This window comes from Cryptotermes secundus, unplaced genomic scaffold, assembly GCF_002891405.2.
Source record: "Cryptotermes secundus unplaced genomic scaffold, Csec_1.0 scaffold632, whole genome shotgun sequence".
Taxonomy (NCBI): Eukaryota; Metazoa; Arthropoda; class Insecta; order Blattodea; family Kalotermitidae; genus Cryptotermes; species Cryptotermes secundus.
In genome coordinates, this window is record NW_019738356.1 from 166864 (window position 1) to 184708 (window position 17845).

The following is a 17845-nucleotide window of genomic DNA, read 5'->3' on the forward strand; positions in this document are numbered from 1 at the left end:
CATTGCGCCGAATGACCAACAATCATGTCTAATTCATGCAGAACAGTAACAACAATGCACACTGAAACCTATCTAGACCTGTTGNCGGCGAGGAACTGCTGCACAACAAGCGATGTGTGGCTCGGTGCATTATCATGATGCAGAAACTGCTGTCCCTTCCACTTCTCCCACCGCTTCCTCCAAACTGCATCGCGCAACCTCTGGAAAACTTGCACGTAGAAATGGCCAGTAACAGTACCAACTTCTTGCTCCAACTCCGCGATGGTCATTCTTCGATCACATCGAATCAGATGTCGCACTTTTCCAATAATTTTTTCGGTTCTGGATGTCGAAGGTCTCCCACTGCACTGGTCATCCTCTAACGTCTCCTGCCCATTCTTAAACTGGGAAAACCAGTAGTTATCTGCGGATTTCTTTAGTGCAGTATCACCGTAAACTTGCTGCAGGGCCAATAGCGTCTCAGAAGCAGATTTTCCCAATTTGCACATGAACTCGATGTTCGCACACTGTTCGAACTGCAACATTGCGCCGAATGACCAACAATCATGTCTAATTCATGCAGAACAGTAACAACAATGCACACTGAAACCTATCTAGACCTGTTGCGCCTGCGAGCAGACATGCTGAGCTTCCCACCACAACAGTGTGTGCACTATCTTATCACTCGTTCTCTGTCTGCAGGGGAATTCCGGGAACTTTTTGACTGACCTACATAATCCATCCCTCTTTTACTTGATTGTGTATGCTGTTATCTTATCCACCACCTTACATGCTATGGTTCTGTATAATTTTAAACTTTCTTATATTTGTCACACACAAAATTACTAATTTCTCTACAAGTCTGGAACAAAGAACTTCTCCAGCCATCGTTTCCTTATTTCTGCTGAAACTCTTTCTGACCTTCTGTTAATAGCATGGCAAGTACAAAACTTAATTGACCTTTTGTACTTTTCTTCTCTTGTACCATCAATAATTCTTAGTAAGTGATCTGTAAGGAAACAGATTTATTGATTTTCCTTGGAGCCACATCACACAATTCATTCTGCAACAATCTGTGCACAATATTCCATAAATAATTTAAGTACGTATAAGTAATCAAAATGACACACTCCCCATCAAGAAACAAACCCTGACTAATCGGCCCAGTATGTGGCTTACGGTCATACAGCTGGTTCTGGATATATTCTAATGTTCCAGTAACACACATTTATGGTCACTGGATAAAGTGATTGTGCACTAAAGCTATTTTTGGGTTTACATCTAAGCTAATTAACCTATAGCTTAGGGCTTTGCAATCCCAGGGGTGTCAAATACTGGGAGGAAAAATCACTCACAAGCCAACACAACATTCTCTTGTGAAATTCATGTGATAACAGATATCTATCTGTATCCTGTCAGACTGGAATGATAGAAATAAATGCAAACATGAACAGCTGCAATATTAAAAAAATAAACTTGGAGTTGGCATCACTTCTTGTGATACAGCCATGTAATGGTTACCAAGCAACGTATGTGTGCAGTTCCACTAGTGCCTCACAATGTCTTACCCAACCAAGCATCATATAGCAAGTACAAATACAACACAAATATATTTTGGTAACATTTCTTTACCTGAATATTTGTAAAACTACATCTTGGCTACATAACTATGATGAAACCTTCTGATGAAGAAAGCTTCAACAGTTCAGAAACACTTTACTGCAGGAAAGCTATTTGGCATTCTTCTTTATTCTTTAAATAAAGTTCCTATAAGGTATACTTCTGCTGGTATCTTATGTAGCCTACAGTTCAAACCTGAAGATGGGGGCAGTATGTTCTTTGAAACATCAGACTCTCTCTGAACTACACTGCTTGGCAACCCCGATGACAGTACTCTTCACAACCGCTGCTGTGAAAACCTCAGATCCAGTGAATAAAACATGCTTATTCCAAGAATCATACAACTCCAACCTAAACATACTCTGTAGGTAAAAACGCAAACATATACTTACCACATAGCTTTAAAGGGCCAACTGTTGGTACACCCTATTAGATGAAACTCAGAAAGTATCTCATTTGCTGTTTACATTAGATTTATTTTTAAAAGATTCCAGTGAATGTTGCAAAAAATGTACATAAACTGACAATAACATCAACAACCACATGGATATAATTTAAATAATAAACATCAAATATTTCAGTACCAAACACTTCCAATATTGCTCAACCATCTCTCTTACATACAGCTCAGAACTATAAAGAAAAATTATATAAAATATTGTTCATAAACGACATTCACAGTTTCCACAAAAACAAAAATTCGGGTTTGAAGATCAGAAGGGCAAACTGCTCTTTTTTAGATAAACGTAAAAAAAAAGATCATTGAATTACTAACTACAAACTCAATGTCAGTCTCAATATGCTCTTGGTATTTCTAGCAAAGTATAATTATGAGTTATAAAAATATGTTAGCCAACCAGCAGTCTTTGTTTATAGACATTAAGGAAAACATAATATTGTCACGGGAACGGGATGTGGTGGGAGCACATCACCTGGCATGTGCATGATACTTGTTCAATTGAAATATTGAGACCTCCTCCCCCACCTTCTAGAACATTCTGAAAACTGTTCAGCTCCTGTGAAGGCTGATGTTGCCCACAGTCATGCCACAAATTTCCCTGTGGTTGACACACTTTAGCCAGTAGTTGTCAAGTTCTTGCGAGAGCCTAGTTCAGTTCAGTGCAGCATAAAGCAGTTGAATCAGTCAGTCAGTTAGTCAGTAAGTCCATCACTTTCAGCCCAGCTTAGCTCAGCTAAGTTCAGTTCAGTGCAGAAAAGTTTAGAGAAGAAGGAACTGCAGTGAGCGAGCTGTGAAGTAACAAGTGCACAGAGAATTGATCTCAAGATAATAAGTGGTTACGGACAGTGAGACACAAATTTCTCCATAAATACACAATCATTATAATGTATTGCTTTCAAACCATAACCTGTACTGGCATCTTGTGATTTAAGCAACTTCAATGACAATTTCTGCATCAAATTACATTCACTTGCATTTTCTTTAATTTCTTTTTGTTGAGGCTAAAAAATATGAAAATTATATGTCTACAATAAATTAGGTTTCATAAATGACTATAATGGATGGTAATAAAGGTAACAAATGACATATGACCAATGAAAATTAAACGCAGTGACAGCAATGTAACAACAAAATTTCAAGTTACACAGCCATTCTTGGGAACAGAACTATTGCACAAGTTAGGGGACACCTGTGTTTGATGGCTATGTAGTTCCACATTGTCCAAAACCTTATCACATACACAGATTGTATCCTTCTTCATGTTAAGATTTATGGCAACTTACAGTGCAGGGTGACCAACTTTGGAGACATAAGGATGGTACCTTCGAGCAGGCCAGTACAACTGTTGCAATAGGCTGTTTGTATTCCCAAACAAGCATGCAACGAAGAACTTGCCTCACAAGTCTATGTTTGTAAGGAAAATTGACAGTTAAATAATAAAATTACTATGCTTATCAAATTTGCAAACAGAATATTATATTTCATCATCCTGTTACATTGATTTATCACTCTATATATTTACTTCTGTCTTTAATGCAACTCTGTTCGCAATCTCTATTTAATTTAAAATGACATTAAAATCACAATCAACTGCTACATTTTCAGCCTTACTTGGACATCACAGGCAACTGTTCACTTTTTGAAACTGCCACACTGCATTAGTGACATACATTTAACTAGCGGGACACTTAAATACTAATGGGGCATATAAAAATAACACCACCACGCCGATGTTCATCAGGCTTTTGGGAACTGCCCACATTCAAGAAAGCATTACAGTGATAACTCAAGTATCATTGCTTAGCAACAGCGAGTAAACAGTCATTGCTACAACAATATGTGACTGTGGGAACCACCCACAGTGGATCAAGTGCTAGCCAATCACAAACTAGGAACAATTCACTGCTTAGCACCGGCTGTTTACTTAGCTTGAATGTGGGCACTTCCCACAGGCTAAACAAAATAACATAAAAAACATGAACACCACAAGTACTTACTGACTGACTGACTGACTGACTGACTGACAGCCAGTCGCAACGTGACTTTGACTTGACAGATATTCCAAACCTGTGTGGAGGCGGGGTCGAATACCTCCACGGTGACCCTGCCAGTTGTACATGGCAACGAAAAGGGAACTCTCAAATCTGAGACAGTAAAATATGGTCACAAGTCCCAAGGGACTCGGACCTGAGAAAGACTGCGCCGGCAAGGGCCAGCAGCATATACAAAAGACAGACCCATCCTCTCATCAAAGGGGGCGCCCAACAAAAACAAGACTGTAACTCTCAAACAGTAATAAACATCTGGTCATGATCCCCAGGTGGGGATCAACGCCAAGACTTACTGACTGACTGTCAGTCACAATGTGACTTTGAATTGAACACCACAAGGGGTAAACAGCATGGGAAAAGATAAAGAGTTATGTTCTCAAACAAATGTATTTTAGTGTGAATGACGAAAATGAAATAGCGCTGAAATATTTTGACTTAAGAACTAGTACAGTGCGGCAGTTTAAAAAATGAACGGTTGCCTGAAGATGGCCAAGTAAGGCCGAAATATGTAGCAGCTGATTGTGATTTAAATGTTATTTTAAATTAAGAAGAGACTGTGAACAGAGTCACATTAAAGATGGAAGTAAATGCATATTTTGTTACAGACTGATATCAACAATTCACATGAACCTAAAACAAAATTCAAAGATAAGCTGAAAGCAGATGACTCATATCCACATAAAACTTCTTTTTGCAATAAAACTGTACAAATATAATCAGAAGAAGGAAGACCTGAAATGGAGTTTAATCTGTTATGAAGATCACTTCTTCTGGGTTGTCATTTAGTCTGGTAGACTGCTAACATTTCAGAGAAACCTCCTGACTTCTATAAGTGTGGGCTGAGTGTGTGAAAGAAAGTGTAAGAGACTTAGGATCTTTAAAGCACCTCTGTTTCCTAACTCTGTTTATACTGACTTCGTTCTACCTCCTCCTGCTTCATGCAGCCATCAACCCCCCCCCCCCAAAAGTTAAACTTACCTCTGAAAACCTTTCCAAGGACCAAAAAGGATATTCTTTTCATTGTTCCTACAATCCTTGTTCGCTCAGAGCTCTGGTCCTAGTTCTCTTTTCCTTATATCCCTACTATTCTAAACATTCATTTTACTCATCTACCCTGATGATGGGGGATGGGGGGGGGGTCACATGGTAGTGTAGTTGGTCAAGGCACTATGCTACAAGCCAGAAGGTAGCTGGTTCAAGTCCCAATGAGGTGGAATATTTCAGTTGACCTAATCCTTCCGGCTGCACTATGGCCCTAGGGTTGACTGAGCCTCTTCCAGAAATTAGTACTAGCGATCTTCCTGGGGGTTAAAGACGGCTGGTGCGTAAGGCTGACATCACCATCTGTGAGCTGACTGTCTAGACAATGTGGGAGCCTCAATGTCTCACAACCCTATGGGCCTCCATGGCCTGTTACAGGGATAGCTTTACCTTTTTCTTTACACTGAAGACAGAAGCAGCTGGCTCCTCCAAAACACTGGTTAATGACCTACCAGACCACATGGCATTACATTATCGAAGACACTCATCTTCATAGTCGCTGCCATGGAAGCCTCAAATCTCACACAATCTATCATTCAAAAAATAATGTCTTTTAAATACTACTTAACATTAAAACATACATCAGAAACAGAAATATATCTGTGAATTTCTGTTGTCAAGTTCCTAGCCATTCTTTTCCATTTGGAGTACTTGAATCAGAATTAAGATATGTCTAGAATATAAGTTTTATTTTTGTGCAGAAGAACCATCATTCTTCCACAAAGGACATGAAATAGGGCTTGTCAACTAGTGGTCAGCAGGCAGCACAAAAGGAAAATTTTGCATCCCACCAGCTGATGTTCAAAATGTGGGCGATTAGTGGTCCAAAACAGCGGATAAAGATCAAGGTAGTTGGTAACATTGGTAACCACCTATGAAACTACAGTGTCATAACCCACAAGACCACAGTCTTAATTTTCACCACTGTGAAAGCCTCAATTTTGAACTACATACATTCATGTTCATATCAAATGTGTCTTCCATCACAAAATTAACTCACATGTCAGCAAACCCACAAAAATGATCACTCAATTAATTCTTTAAACCATAATTATTTTCTGTAAAGCATAACTTCAGACATACATTTCTCAACATCACAACTCCAAATATTATACACATTCACTGTGACTATTATAGTGTGGCACGTACATCCATTGCTAGGCAATGACAGCAAAATAAGCAACTATACAACAACTGTTGCTAAGTAGTGGCTCTGCAAACAGCAGCTGTTGCTAGGCAATGGCTGAGAAGCACTCACGTGGGTACCTCAACAGACATGAATGCAACAACTGCACAGCAACAGAGTAACAGTGTTTTCTGTGTGGTTCATGTTGAGATGTTATAGGCAGAACAAGTTAGGAGTGAGGACTGCGTGAGTGAGTTAGGGAGTTAGTAACGTAACAGCTGGGGTCAGTTGTTGTGAGCTGTTACCATGAGAAGCTGGGTAGTTGAGGCTGGAGACAGTACAGGAAACCACAGGAAGGAGAACTTCCACTGTTGGAAGCCGCTACCAAGCAACAGCCAGTGAAGACTGCAACAGACTTAGAAGACCCAGTGATTTATGAAACATGCAGAAGAGTGATGCCATAATCCTTACTTGTAGTTACAAGTTCTATGAGTGTGCAACAAATCCGATTACATATCCAAACCCCATCTATAGTCACTCAATCACACGACAATAATAACCCTTTTGCTAAACATCATTTGCAATGTTATGTACTGTCAGAAATATGATATGCTTCCATTTTAGTGCTTACATTCTTTGAAAACAAATGTAACACTGAAATGATCAGGCCATTTCTGTTTATAATGCAGAGGACCGAACTACGATCCCAGAGCTGCTAAGCCCTGTTCACATGCATTCTTCAACTTTCCTTACGTTATAAATCTGCTAATCACCTTTACCAGCAGTATGCTAGTGACACCTGTTAGAAACCTAACAAAACAGGATCCTGTTGATTGATTTGCTTGATATTTGAAAGCGTTTTTCAGAATCCCATCAACACATTCTTTAATTCTTTCTTGCACTGTTACATATCCTCTGATATTTGTAGAATTTGTAGTTCTTTCATAATTTTTTGATCCCTAAAGGGATGTGTCCTGCAGTCTTCATGAAACACATTCCTGCTGATGTCAGCCATTTTACTGTAAGATAATGCTGACCTAACCCAGTGTCTTATAACTTTGCATTCCTGTATACCTAAAAACTAATAATGGTTTGAAGGCTTGCTTAGAAATTTTCAGGATTTTAACAAGATATACAATTTTTCACATTCAAATCTTCCTCTCCTCGTTAAGATCATAAACATGAAGCAACCTGAAGTAAAATGGGAACCAATGACTTAAACACTGCACTTCCAACCACTTAATGAAGAAAAAAGTTAAGATTACAGTCTCCTGTGATGAGACACTGTTGAATTTGGTAGACAGGTACAACTCTGCAGAGGTAACACACAAGAGGGTAACCCATAAGTTGCTCTCCTGGTTCAGTTATGTTGACAACACCTTCATACCCTGGCCCCATGGAGAGAAGTTGAAAGACTTCCTTGATGTCTGAACAGTACCCACCAGAATACCCATTTGCCAAAAAGACAAGAGGTGACAAGGTTGACATATGCAGGAGACATGATGGCTCTCATGGAACAGGTATCTGTCTATACAATTACATGATATGGCAACCCAGAAAACTGTAATCTTAATACTCACTGCTGTGAGGACCTCAAATCTCAAGAAAACGGTTGGTCACCCTGTAAGCAGAGGAACACAGCCCTCAACTGTTCACAGCTATTTACAATATCCACTCTCTTAATGAATTTAGTTCATAGAAAACATTTTATTGAATCCTTACAAGCAGCAAAATCTTATCAGTTTGAATTCACATGAACATGTGTAAAGGTAAAAAGGAAAAGTTGTCCTTGTGAAAGCGTATGGGGGGGAATGGATGTATACATCCACATTTTCTTGACCTTGGCACTAGTTGGAGGTGAGTGGTCAGCTTCACACCCCTGCCACTTTACCCCCGGGGAAAAATCCCGTGTTACCTATTGGATAGGAGGCTGGGTGGACCCCAGAACTGGTCTGGACGATGTGAAGAGAAAAATCTTTACATTACCAGGACTCGAACCCTGACTCCTCGGTCGTCCAGTCTGTAGCCAGTAGCTATACCGACTGAGCTATCCCGGCTCCTGCTAAAATGTTAGATGATATCTGTAAAGGTATCTTGAACAAATTCAGTTTTTCAAATGTAAAATCCAACATCCTTTCTGGCATCAGAAAACAGCAAGTAACTAGACCACAACCTGTCTCTCAATTAGGCAAGAGATATTTCACAACAAATGTAATCAGCATAAAAAGAAACATGTTTTCAGTTGTGACTGAAATGGCGCTGTAAGGAGAAGAAAATGTACTTTACAACTTCAATCTGTAACAAACATTTGAACATTGATGAGCTCCATCTTCTGGGATATAATGCTGTATAGTACACTGGTGTTTCAGGGGAATATGTTGCTTCCATCTTCAAGTTTGAAAAGGAAACCAGTCAAAATCCAGCACGAATCAGGCCTCATTCTTACTTCGCTTATTCTTCAACACTGAAGGATTAAACATGTTCATATGAAATGATGGTTGACATCCAACGGAATACAGAGCATGATATCCCAGAAGACAGAACCCTTCATAAGTAATGCTGTGAGAACCTCAAGTCCTACATTTTAAACATTTTCTGAAATGAAATCAATATAAGATTCCACTGCTTTTACAGTGATTTCATCGAGCAAAATTAGTTACATTAACTCTTTTATTATTACTTATAACCTACGAAGTTTCAGGACAATAATATACACAAATGTAGTGATTTGTGAATATGTATATAGTCCGTGACCATAACCATCATACGCATATCCTTCGCACAGTCTGCTCATTATTTCTATCAAACAGAATACGTAAAAATACTGCAGAATTATCTGACACCATGGCTGCACCATCCATCATACCAAATGTTTCATTCCAAACATTAGAGAAAACACAAATTCTGACTGATATATTTTTTGTTAAAAAAAAATCTTCTGGGATACACCACCAACCATGCAGTTCAGAAAAAGTCAATTGATATTTCAGAGAAGCACTTCACCATCATCTTCAGATCTGAACAGAAAGCTAAGCAAGAAACCAGCATGAAGCAGGGGGGATTTCATTTGCTAGTTTCTTGTTTTGTTTACTCTCGAACCCTGAAGATGCAGGCATGAAGTTCCTCAGAAATGTTGGTTGACTTTCAATGGATTACAACACAGTGTTGTATCACACCATTGTGAGATCCTCAAATCCTACAAGAATCCTTCAGTTATGAAATTAAAAGTTCATACTTTAAAAAAAACTAAATAATATAGTTCATTGTGATTTATAAAATATTTAATGCTTATTATTGTGCTGCATTAGATAAGAGGGGTCAAACCGAGACTCTCCCTTCCAGATACATACTCACGCACAAGCACACCCTATAGTCAAACACACGTGTACAGGAAATCGTTTCGTTTCGATCAAGCACAGAAGAGGGGAAGTACGGAATTAAATGTCTATCCGTGGTCTGTATTGTAACCTCAGTGGTGGATCTCGAAACCTCCATCTTGTCACATAAACAAACTTAAGTGTGTGGTCCTTACCAAGCAGTTCATCATTACACAGCATATCAATCTGCAGAACAAATAAAATGGTTAAGTACACAAATATTCAAAAAAATTTAAAAGGCAAAGTGTATTACTTTTATTTTATTTTATTAATAATGCTTTCATTTGGTCAGATTATATTGTGTCAAATAGGACGAATAACTGCAAACAAAGAATAAGCAGCTGCTCAGGAGGTTAATATTCTACCCTGAAGATGGATGTGGTATGTTCCACTTTTCTTTTCACTGGCTCTACAGCCCCACCCCAAGGCCTCTGATTTTTCAGTTTCATAAACATTTTACAGTCCGTAGGACTCCTTGGATGCGCAGGTAGGTGGACAATATTAAAATGGATCTTCGAGAGACAGGAGGGGATGGTATGGATTGGATTGATCTGACTCAGGATAGGGACCAGTGGAGGGCTCTTGTGAACACGGTAATGAACCTTCGGGTTCCATAAAATGCTGGGAAATTCTTGAGTAGCTGCAGATTTGGCTTCGCCTCAAGAAGGGTTCAGATACATAAGTAAGTAAGTAAGGACTCCTTGGACAAGTGATCAGCTCATCGCAAGTTCCTCTGATACGGTGGTAATTATCTACCAGACCGTATGATATCACATTCAAGAAGGCAGTTTTCTTCACAGTCATGGCTGTGAGAAAAATTTCTCAAGGGGTAAGTTAATGAAAAAGGTTCACATATGCTACACTCCATGAATGTCCTATAAAATGATGCTTACAGCATCAATTGTAATACTTACATCTCTGTATTTCTCAGTACCATTCAGTACTTTCTTTGCAATAAACTTCTTGAGATGAGTTATAGTTGCCTGGGCAGAACATCGTATGAATCTTCGTTTCAAAGTCTTCATGTTTGTACTCATGCATTCCAAGCACACGTTAACCTACAAAGTGAATAACGAATGTTTCTGTAACTCTCTTAACAGCTCTGTTAACGGAACTATTTTCCAAGCCACTCACAATGGCTCAGTTTACCTCATATTGTATTTCTTTTGTCTTGGATTACTTAATGATGCTTTTAACTGTAACTTTTATTCAGCATCAGATGGTAAGATAATACTTGTATATTAATATCTGCAAGGATGGGAAGATCACAGTCCCGGCTTAATTTATATTTTACAGCCACCTTAATCTGAACTTTCTCACTTTCCTTCTACCTTCTGGCTTACTTATTATACTGGGCCGTGCCATAGCTGGTCCCTATCCTGAGCGAGATCAATCCAGTCCATACAATCCCATCCTAATACATTTTCTATATTATCCACCCACCTATATCTTGGTCTTCCTAATGGACTCTTTCCCACCAATATCCTATGGGTATCCTGCCTTTTGCCCTTTCATGCTACATGCCCTGCAATCTCATTCTGCTTGACTTGATCATTCTAATTATACTTGGAGAAGAGTACAAGTTATGAAGCTCCTCATTATGCAGTTTTCTCCAGCCTCCTGCCACTTCATCTCTCTTCGGTCCAAATAGTCTCCACAGCACCCTGCTCTCAAACACCCTCAGTATATGTGCTCCAACCAATCCACCCTTCCCCTTTTAATATCCTTTACCATATGATGGATTTTATATAATTCCCTCTTTTCTTGGTTAGTTCTGATTCTCCTGAGTTCTTCCTAGAAGTTCTCCTCTCGCACATGTTCAGTATAACGTCATGTTTTCAGTCATGGACACATTTCACATTCATACAAATAAAGCCATATAGTTGCATAATTTATAGTTAATGAAACATTTCACCTGACTTATGCTTGAGAGACACATGGTTTGAATCCCAGCTGTGTCACATATGCTTCCCCTGTACTCCTCACAATTCAATTCATGATAACCAACGGATTTCTCAACTCACCTGCTCATCCTGACGGTGATAGTCAGACTCTGCATGTTGATCGGGGGCTCCCTTATCTTCTTCTACTTCTCCGGCATTGGGTGGAATGTCTTTAGGACAGGGCAAACCCCTCATACGATAGAATTCTCTCTCACGTTTGATCTCATCTGCAAACAGTGAAGAGACCTCATCCTGGGATACATTTCTCCCTTTCTGTATTCTCCAGTTTAGATGAAAACAAAGCAGCTCAAGCATCCCCTGTGTTTATTATAATTTTCTTCACAGTTATAACCATTTTTATTGGAGGTTTTGAAAATTAGTTGCAGGGCTTGATGCAAGTGGGGTCACTTGAAAAAAAAAACTGCGTTTATAAGCCTTCATCAGGGATGATGATAAATCAGGAAATTTCCAGAAAAGATTACCGAATGGCTTAAAAAAGACAGAGGAAGCTACACTGTATATTTATTTATTTACTTAATTGTATTTCTATGATACTGTCAGTATCTAGAATATACAGCACTGAATGGCAGAATTACTGATTAATGCTGACTTGGAAAGCATTTGGAAGGAAGTGGTCACGGACTACTTGAGGTGCTATCCTGAAAATTGCCTGTATGAACTGAGGTAAACCAAGCAACCCTTAGTCTGGGCAGCCACTACCCCAGGAGTGATTTCCTGAATGTGAGCCTAAAATGTTACTGCTGCATGATCCCACTTGGCCACAAAGATACTGTGACATATAGGGTTGTTTCTAGGCAACAACTTCAAAACAAACAACAAAACAACATTTGCTATTAGGAACAGATTTTAATAAGCAAGAATAGACTGACTCTGCTAGGGAATGGGTCAGTAAACATGTTCCTGCAGCAATGGATACCCATGCAACAATACAGGAACTGTTGGAAACAGTGTTTTCTACACGGTCTGTGCCAAAGGGTTATATAACGAGGACATCAGCTGAGCTGTAGTCAGTTAAAAGTCAGCCTGCAAAGAGAAGACTACGAGTTTCATGTGAACTGGCCACCAGCCTTGGAGTTAGTTTAAGTACAAGAGAACGCTAAGGGAGTCTGTGACGAGAATACTTAATCAGCGCAGTTAGCACAGAAGCTGAAGGAGCCATTACAAGGAAATGACTATTGGAGACTGTAACATACTGAGAACACTACTCTGTTTGTGATAGCAATTTATGTAACGCAGTAAAGAGATGCATAAGTGGTCAGTAAATCAAGTTACCAACAAACCCCATCTATAGTGACTCTATCGTGTGACAATATCGTGTACCCTCAGTTGGTGAATATCAGTATTTTGGAGGAACCTGTTACCACAATCTTCAGCATCAAATTTATTTAGGTGAAGATGCAGCCAGGTTATACAGTCTGTCACAGATATTCTTACTGATGCCATTTTTTTATCTTTCAACCAATTTATCAAATCTCATAACCAATTTGCTGGATCTGAGGTTCTCACAGTGATGACTCTGAAGGGTTCCATCTTCTGGGATATAATGCCATGCAGTCTAGTGAAAGAGAACCACTGTTTTGGAGAAACGTATCTCCAACTTCAGGGTTGAAGACTGAGGTAGGCCGCACACAGGCATGGTCAAGACATGTAACAGTCAAGACACGATGTCTGTGACACGACAAAGAAAGGAGCACAGATAAAACAAATGAGATTATGAATACTGCTGCACACCGGTCTAAGTCATGATGATGACCAAACACAAATGAAGCAAGACTGCGTCTTTTGTCTCATGTGTTGATGCTTGTCTTGACGCAGTTGGTGTGCTGCCGCCCTAAACCAAGCAAGACACGAGCATGAAGTGTGCAGCAAGCAGAGTTCTGTTTGTGTCACACCCTAGAAGAGGGCAGCACCGTTCATAGTCACTGCCACAAGACTCTCAGATCCAACATACAAGAAATCAAATTCTGAAGCTGTGTACCTAAGAAGGTCTTCTAATTCAGACTGGGCCACATGGATTTTACAGTCTTTCTAAACCAGACTTTTTAAATTGATAATTAATTAGTATGGTAGCTTACTGTCTTGCAGATTCGGTACGAGTTTGTACACGATATCCTGCATTGTGCGATCGAAGCTGATATACTGGAGTGGATGTGATTGATGGATCACGATCTGACAGGTCGGACATGTGTTGTTCTCCTCGAGGTGTTTCACGAGACAGCTCTTACAGACTGTAACACAAAATAAACAGAAGCATGCATGAGTCAGCTTTCATTAATCAATTTCAAGATATAATAACCATGTTTCCATCCATTGCCAATATTATCACAGAATTTATGTTTAATTCATGCACAGACTTTAAACCATAAGTAGCCCCAGAAATTAGGAGACTGTGTAATTAATCCACTGAAGAAATTCCAACAATGGAGAAAGACCACCAAAGACCATATATTTAGGAAACGAGGTACTTCACACCCTGTGTAGGGAACTTCATGACAGAAAAGTTGTTTAGTATACTTGAATTTTCCACATACATATGAATACAGGATGTATGCTGAAAATAGAATCCATAAACTTTCTAATGCTGCTAATAGTCTACATTACTATACTGAACATGATGCACGTTCATTCCCATAGCATGAGGATTGTATTCACAAATACAACTGCAGAGGTACAATGATACCAAGTACATTAAGAGAACTTCAAAAGAATGGAGTGATAGTGCTATCCACAACTAATATTCCATTATTCACAGAGGGACAACACTTAGGATAACCAGAATGATGATGGACAGACCAATGCCATCCTGCAATTCATACAAACAGGCCTTAATAACTTATCCTAATGAAAATCCTAAACAAACAAACAAACAAAATAAATCTGTACAAATATATGATATAAACTCGGTCCTAAGTGCAATAATTTATTGTAGGTCTTTTGTCTTGCTTTCTTCTACACTACGTGTTTCGGCCGCAAACAGCCATCATCAGGTGTATACACTCACGTAGCTGTTACACTGCATTTAGTTTAAAATTTAAAAACACAGGTCTTCCCAATTGTTCCCTTCGTCGTTGCTAACAGAATCTATTTCGCTGATATTTGTCTGAGTCATACATTATATTTCTTACCTACACACGTCAATTTTGACTTTCATGAACTGGCACTTTTAAAATCTTCAGTTCCAATGCAGTGTAACAGCTACGTGAGTGTATACACCTGATGATGGCTGTTTGCGGCCGAAACATGTAGTGTAGAAGAAAGCAAGACGAAAGACCTACAATAAATTGTTGCACTTAGGACGGAGTTTATATCATATATCGTATAGAGTGCAACAGGATGCTTAAATATAATACTGTACAAATATACTTATGAAAGATATTACAAGGAATAAATCACTGTACCCCATTAACTCCAAACAGCAGAGTCTTTTTTTTGAGGAATAGTTCCTCCACTACTCAAGAAACTTCCTGACTTTTAGGAAACTCAATGGTTCATTATTGAGTTCATAATGGCCCACAACCGGACCATATCCTGAGGCAGATAAATCCAATCCATACCCTACTCTGTTTCTTTATGATCCATGGAGCCAGAACACAAATAACAATCTACAGAAAAATCTATAGGGATATCTCAGAAAGTGTCTGCACACAGCTCTTACCCAGTCTGGCATCAAAGGTGCAAAATAATCAAAGAGACAAGTTCCAAAGGATACTTACATGTGTGGAGGCACTCTGTAACTGTAGTAGCATCTATCAGGTAGCCTCGACAGATTTTGCACGTAATGTGACTATTAAGTGTCTTCAGTTTGATCCTCCTCTCCATTGTCATGGCTGTAACAAATGTTCACACAATAAATTCATCCCATCTGGAACCTGTGTACTATGAATCTGGTCAACAAACAATACTGCCAGTGTACCTTACCTCTACCAAGAAAATAAAAACCATCGGAATGCTTAGAAAGCTATTCCAGTTAACAGAGAGATGCTTATGCTGGCTGTGTCTATGATCGTTTAATCAGTAATCTTCTTTATTCTTGTGTCACTCAAATGATTTAACTCTTCACGAAACTTTGTCCTGGTATTTTGTCAATGGCTATGCGATACGATTATCTTTACTGTCAATGCTATACTGGCGTAAACCCATGGCTCATATTTGAGATTCGTAGTCTGGGGGGCCCGGTTGTTGTCTGAAGGTGACGTGCTTCAGCATGTACATCTTGGTTCACACGCATACCGCAGATTTACCACTCACATTCGAAACGCTGAGTGCAAACATTCTGCCCACATCAAACTGCTACAAAAGAGAACACAAGGAAATTCTCTAAACTATAATAAACACTACACCAAATTCATTTCTCTCGCAAATACACCAACAAACCGACATCAACCTATAACTTAATTCTGTTCACAAGTTACCTGACAACAAAAACGCTACATGCACGCCATCTGGACAGATCTGTCAGAAAATAAATGGTCTCACAGTGTGACAACATTACAAATTATTTCGATTTATTGGTTTTGTCCTCTTCGTGCTCACAGACTACCAATTCTTGTGCCATAGATTAAGCGGAGTAGAAAACGCTTTCCCGTCATGGATTCTTAAATACTCATCAGCATGGGTCATTTAAGAAAGTTCAATGGCTGAATATAATATGTCTCCAGCGTCGTGAGGAGCTTATTTTCATTTGAGGCACGAGATGGCAAGCCATTTAGTGACGGAAGTACATACCACGAATTTACATATATATAACGTTGTTGGTTTAGCGATTGGCTACGGGATAGACGACATAGGGATAGGAATTCGAGTCCTGATAGGGTCAAGAATTTACTCTTCACGTCGTCCAGCCCGGCTCTAGGGCCCATGCATCCCCCTATCCAATGGGTACGGGAGGCTCGTTCCCCACTGATAAAGCGGTCGGGACGTGAAACTGACCACTCACCTCCAACTAGCGCCGAGTTAAAGAAAACATGGATCTATATATCCATTCCCCCATACGTCTTCATGGTGTAGTGCTTAATTAGTTAGGCACAGGGACAACTTTATATGTGCAGTAGAAGGCAGGTAGAATGTAATCACTTTTATACCGAAGGCTAATCTATTCTGGGCATGCATAACGTTTTATGTACATGTAGTTTATTAGCCCTCTGGTAGACAGCACTCATATGTGTCATGGTTCGTGTTTTTCTATTTAACGCTTTATAAAGTGCACTTATAGGCCTAAATATACGTGGGGCTAACTTAAGAGAAAATCTCTGCAATAAGTTATAAGGGTCCAGAAAATATACTGTAAATTTTTTTGATTTATTCCACTTATACACAACACGTAATTACAGTATTACCGCTAATGTCTACTCTTTACAGTTCGCTGTTACACATATTAGTCTCCTAAGTCTATTAGTCTATAAAGATACAAAGACACGCTGTCCGTTTCCTGACAATGGGTTTTAACACAAGAACTTTTGATAGTATCTCTGAATTATTCCAAATATCATGGTACTGCAGCACCCCTACAATGGCTCCCTGAATAGGTGCGAGGCAGTCCAGACGTACCACCATCATCTTCGAGCGGGGGTTCCACTTGATCCTGTATACCACATCGCTTGTCCATGCGACTAACCTGTATGAGCCCTTTCACGACACCTGAAGGTTTGATGACTCTCTTTCAGTCTGGGGCTGAATAATAGAGCCTCAGTTGGTCACCTCCCCGCCAGGCAGTCGTAACTCGCTTCCGTTCTTCACTGTCACTATCGTGTATCTATGTCGTCTTCCAGGTGTTGACCTTGACCTGTATCTTGCTATAGTCAAGCTTCTGGTGATATATCTTCACACGACTCTCACTAGGCCTGTGATAAGTGTTTCTCTGAGAATTGACTTTAGCTCTCACTGACTTGAGATTGGGGGGAGTGGGTGGTGCCAAAGCCAACCGCACCTTGTTCATTGGGACTTTCTTTTCGGCTGTAGCCTTGGAAGGTACAATGCAGTTTTTCTTGGGTGTCCCCATCTTGACAGGGGACTCAGTGGTTGCTGGATAGCATGCTGCCTTTTCCGTAAGCATCAAAGGCAATCTCTTCGTCGTACTCTTCACTGAATCAACATTATTCTGAGAGCGAAAAGGCTGTTCGTCTGCCACCTCCATTATTACCGGCATTGCATCTACAATATTCTGGAATTGGATACGTTGCTCTTCCTCTACCTTCGAGACTTGAACACAGCATTCGTCTTCCGCCTTC

General features: G+C 39.6%; 1 protein-coding gene across 1 annotated transcript; it reads right to left on the minus strand.

The window, feature by feature from the left end:
* Positions 1-8268: 8268 nt before the first annotated feature.
* Positions 8269-16084, minus strand: LOC111870847 (polycomb group RING finger protein 3). The gene is made up of 7 exons (XM_023863431.2): positions 16031-16084; positions 15537-15908; positions 15332-15445; positions 13694-13846; positions 11679-11824; positions 10569-10712; positions 8269-9840 (listed from the first exon to the last, which is right to left on the minus strand). The coding sequence occupies exons 3-7, from the start codon at positions 15441-15443 to the stop codon at positions 9715-9717; spliced, it is 681 nt and encodes a 226-aa protein (XP_023719199.1). The 5' UTR covers positions 15444-15445; positions 15537-15908; positions 16031-16084; the 3' UTR covers positions 8269-9714.
* Between the last annotated feature and the right edge of the window lie 1761 nt (positions 16085-17845).

Bases quoted from the DNA above. Each gene is read 5' to 3' on its own strand.
- LOC111870847 (XM_023863431.2), bottom strand. From the start codon at position 15,443: ATGACAATGGAGAGGAGGATCAAACTGAAGACACTTAATAGTCACATT. The intron at 11,825-13,693 runs GTAAGCTACCAT...CACTGTTTGCAG, and splicing joins CGTACCGAATCTGCAAGACA to ATGAGATCAAACGTGAGAGA. The intron at 9,841-10,568 runs GTAAGTATTACA...TTTGTTCTGCAG, and splicing joins GTACTGAGAAATACAGAGAT to ATTGATATGCTGTGTAATGA.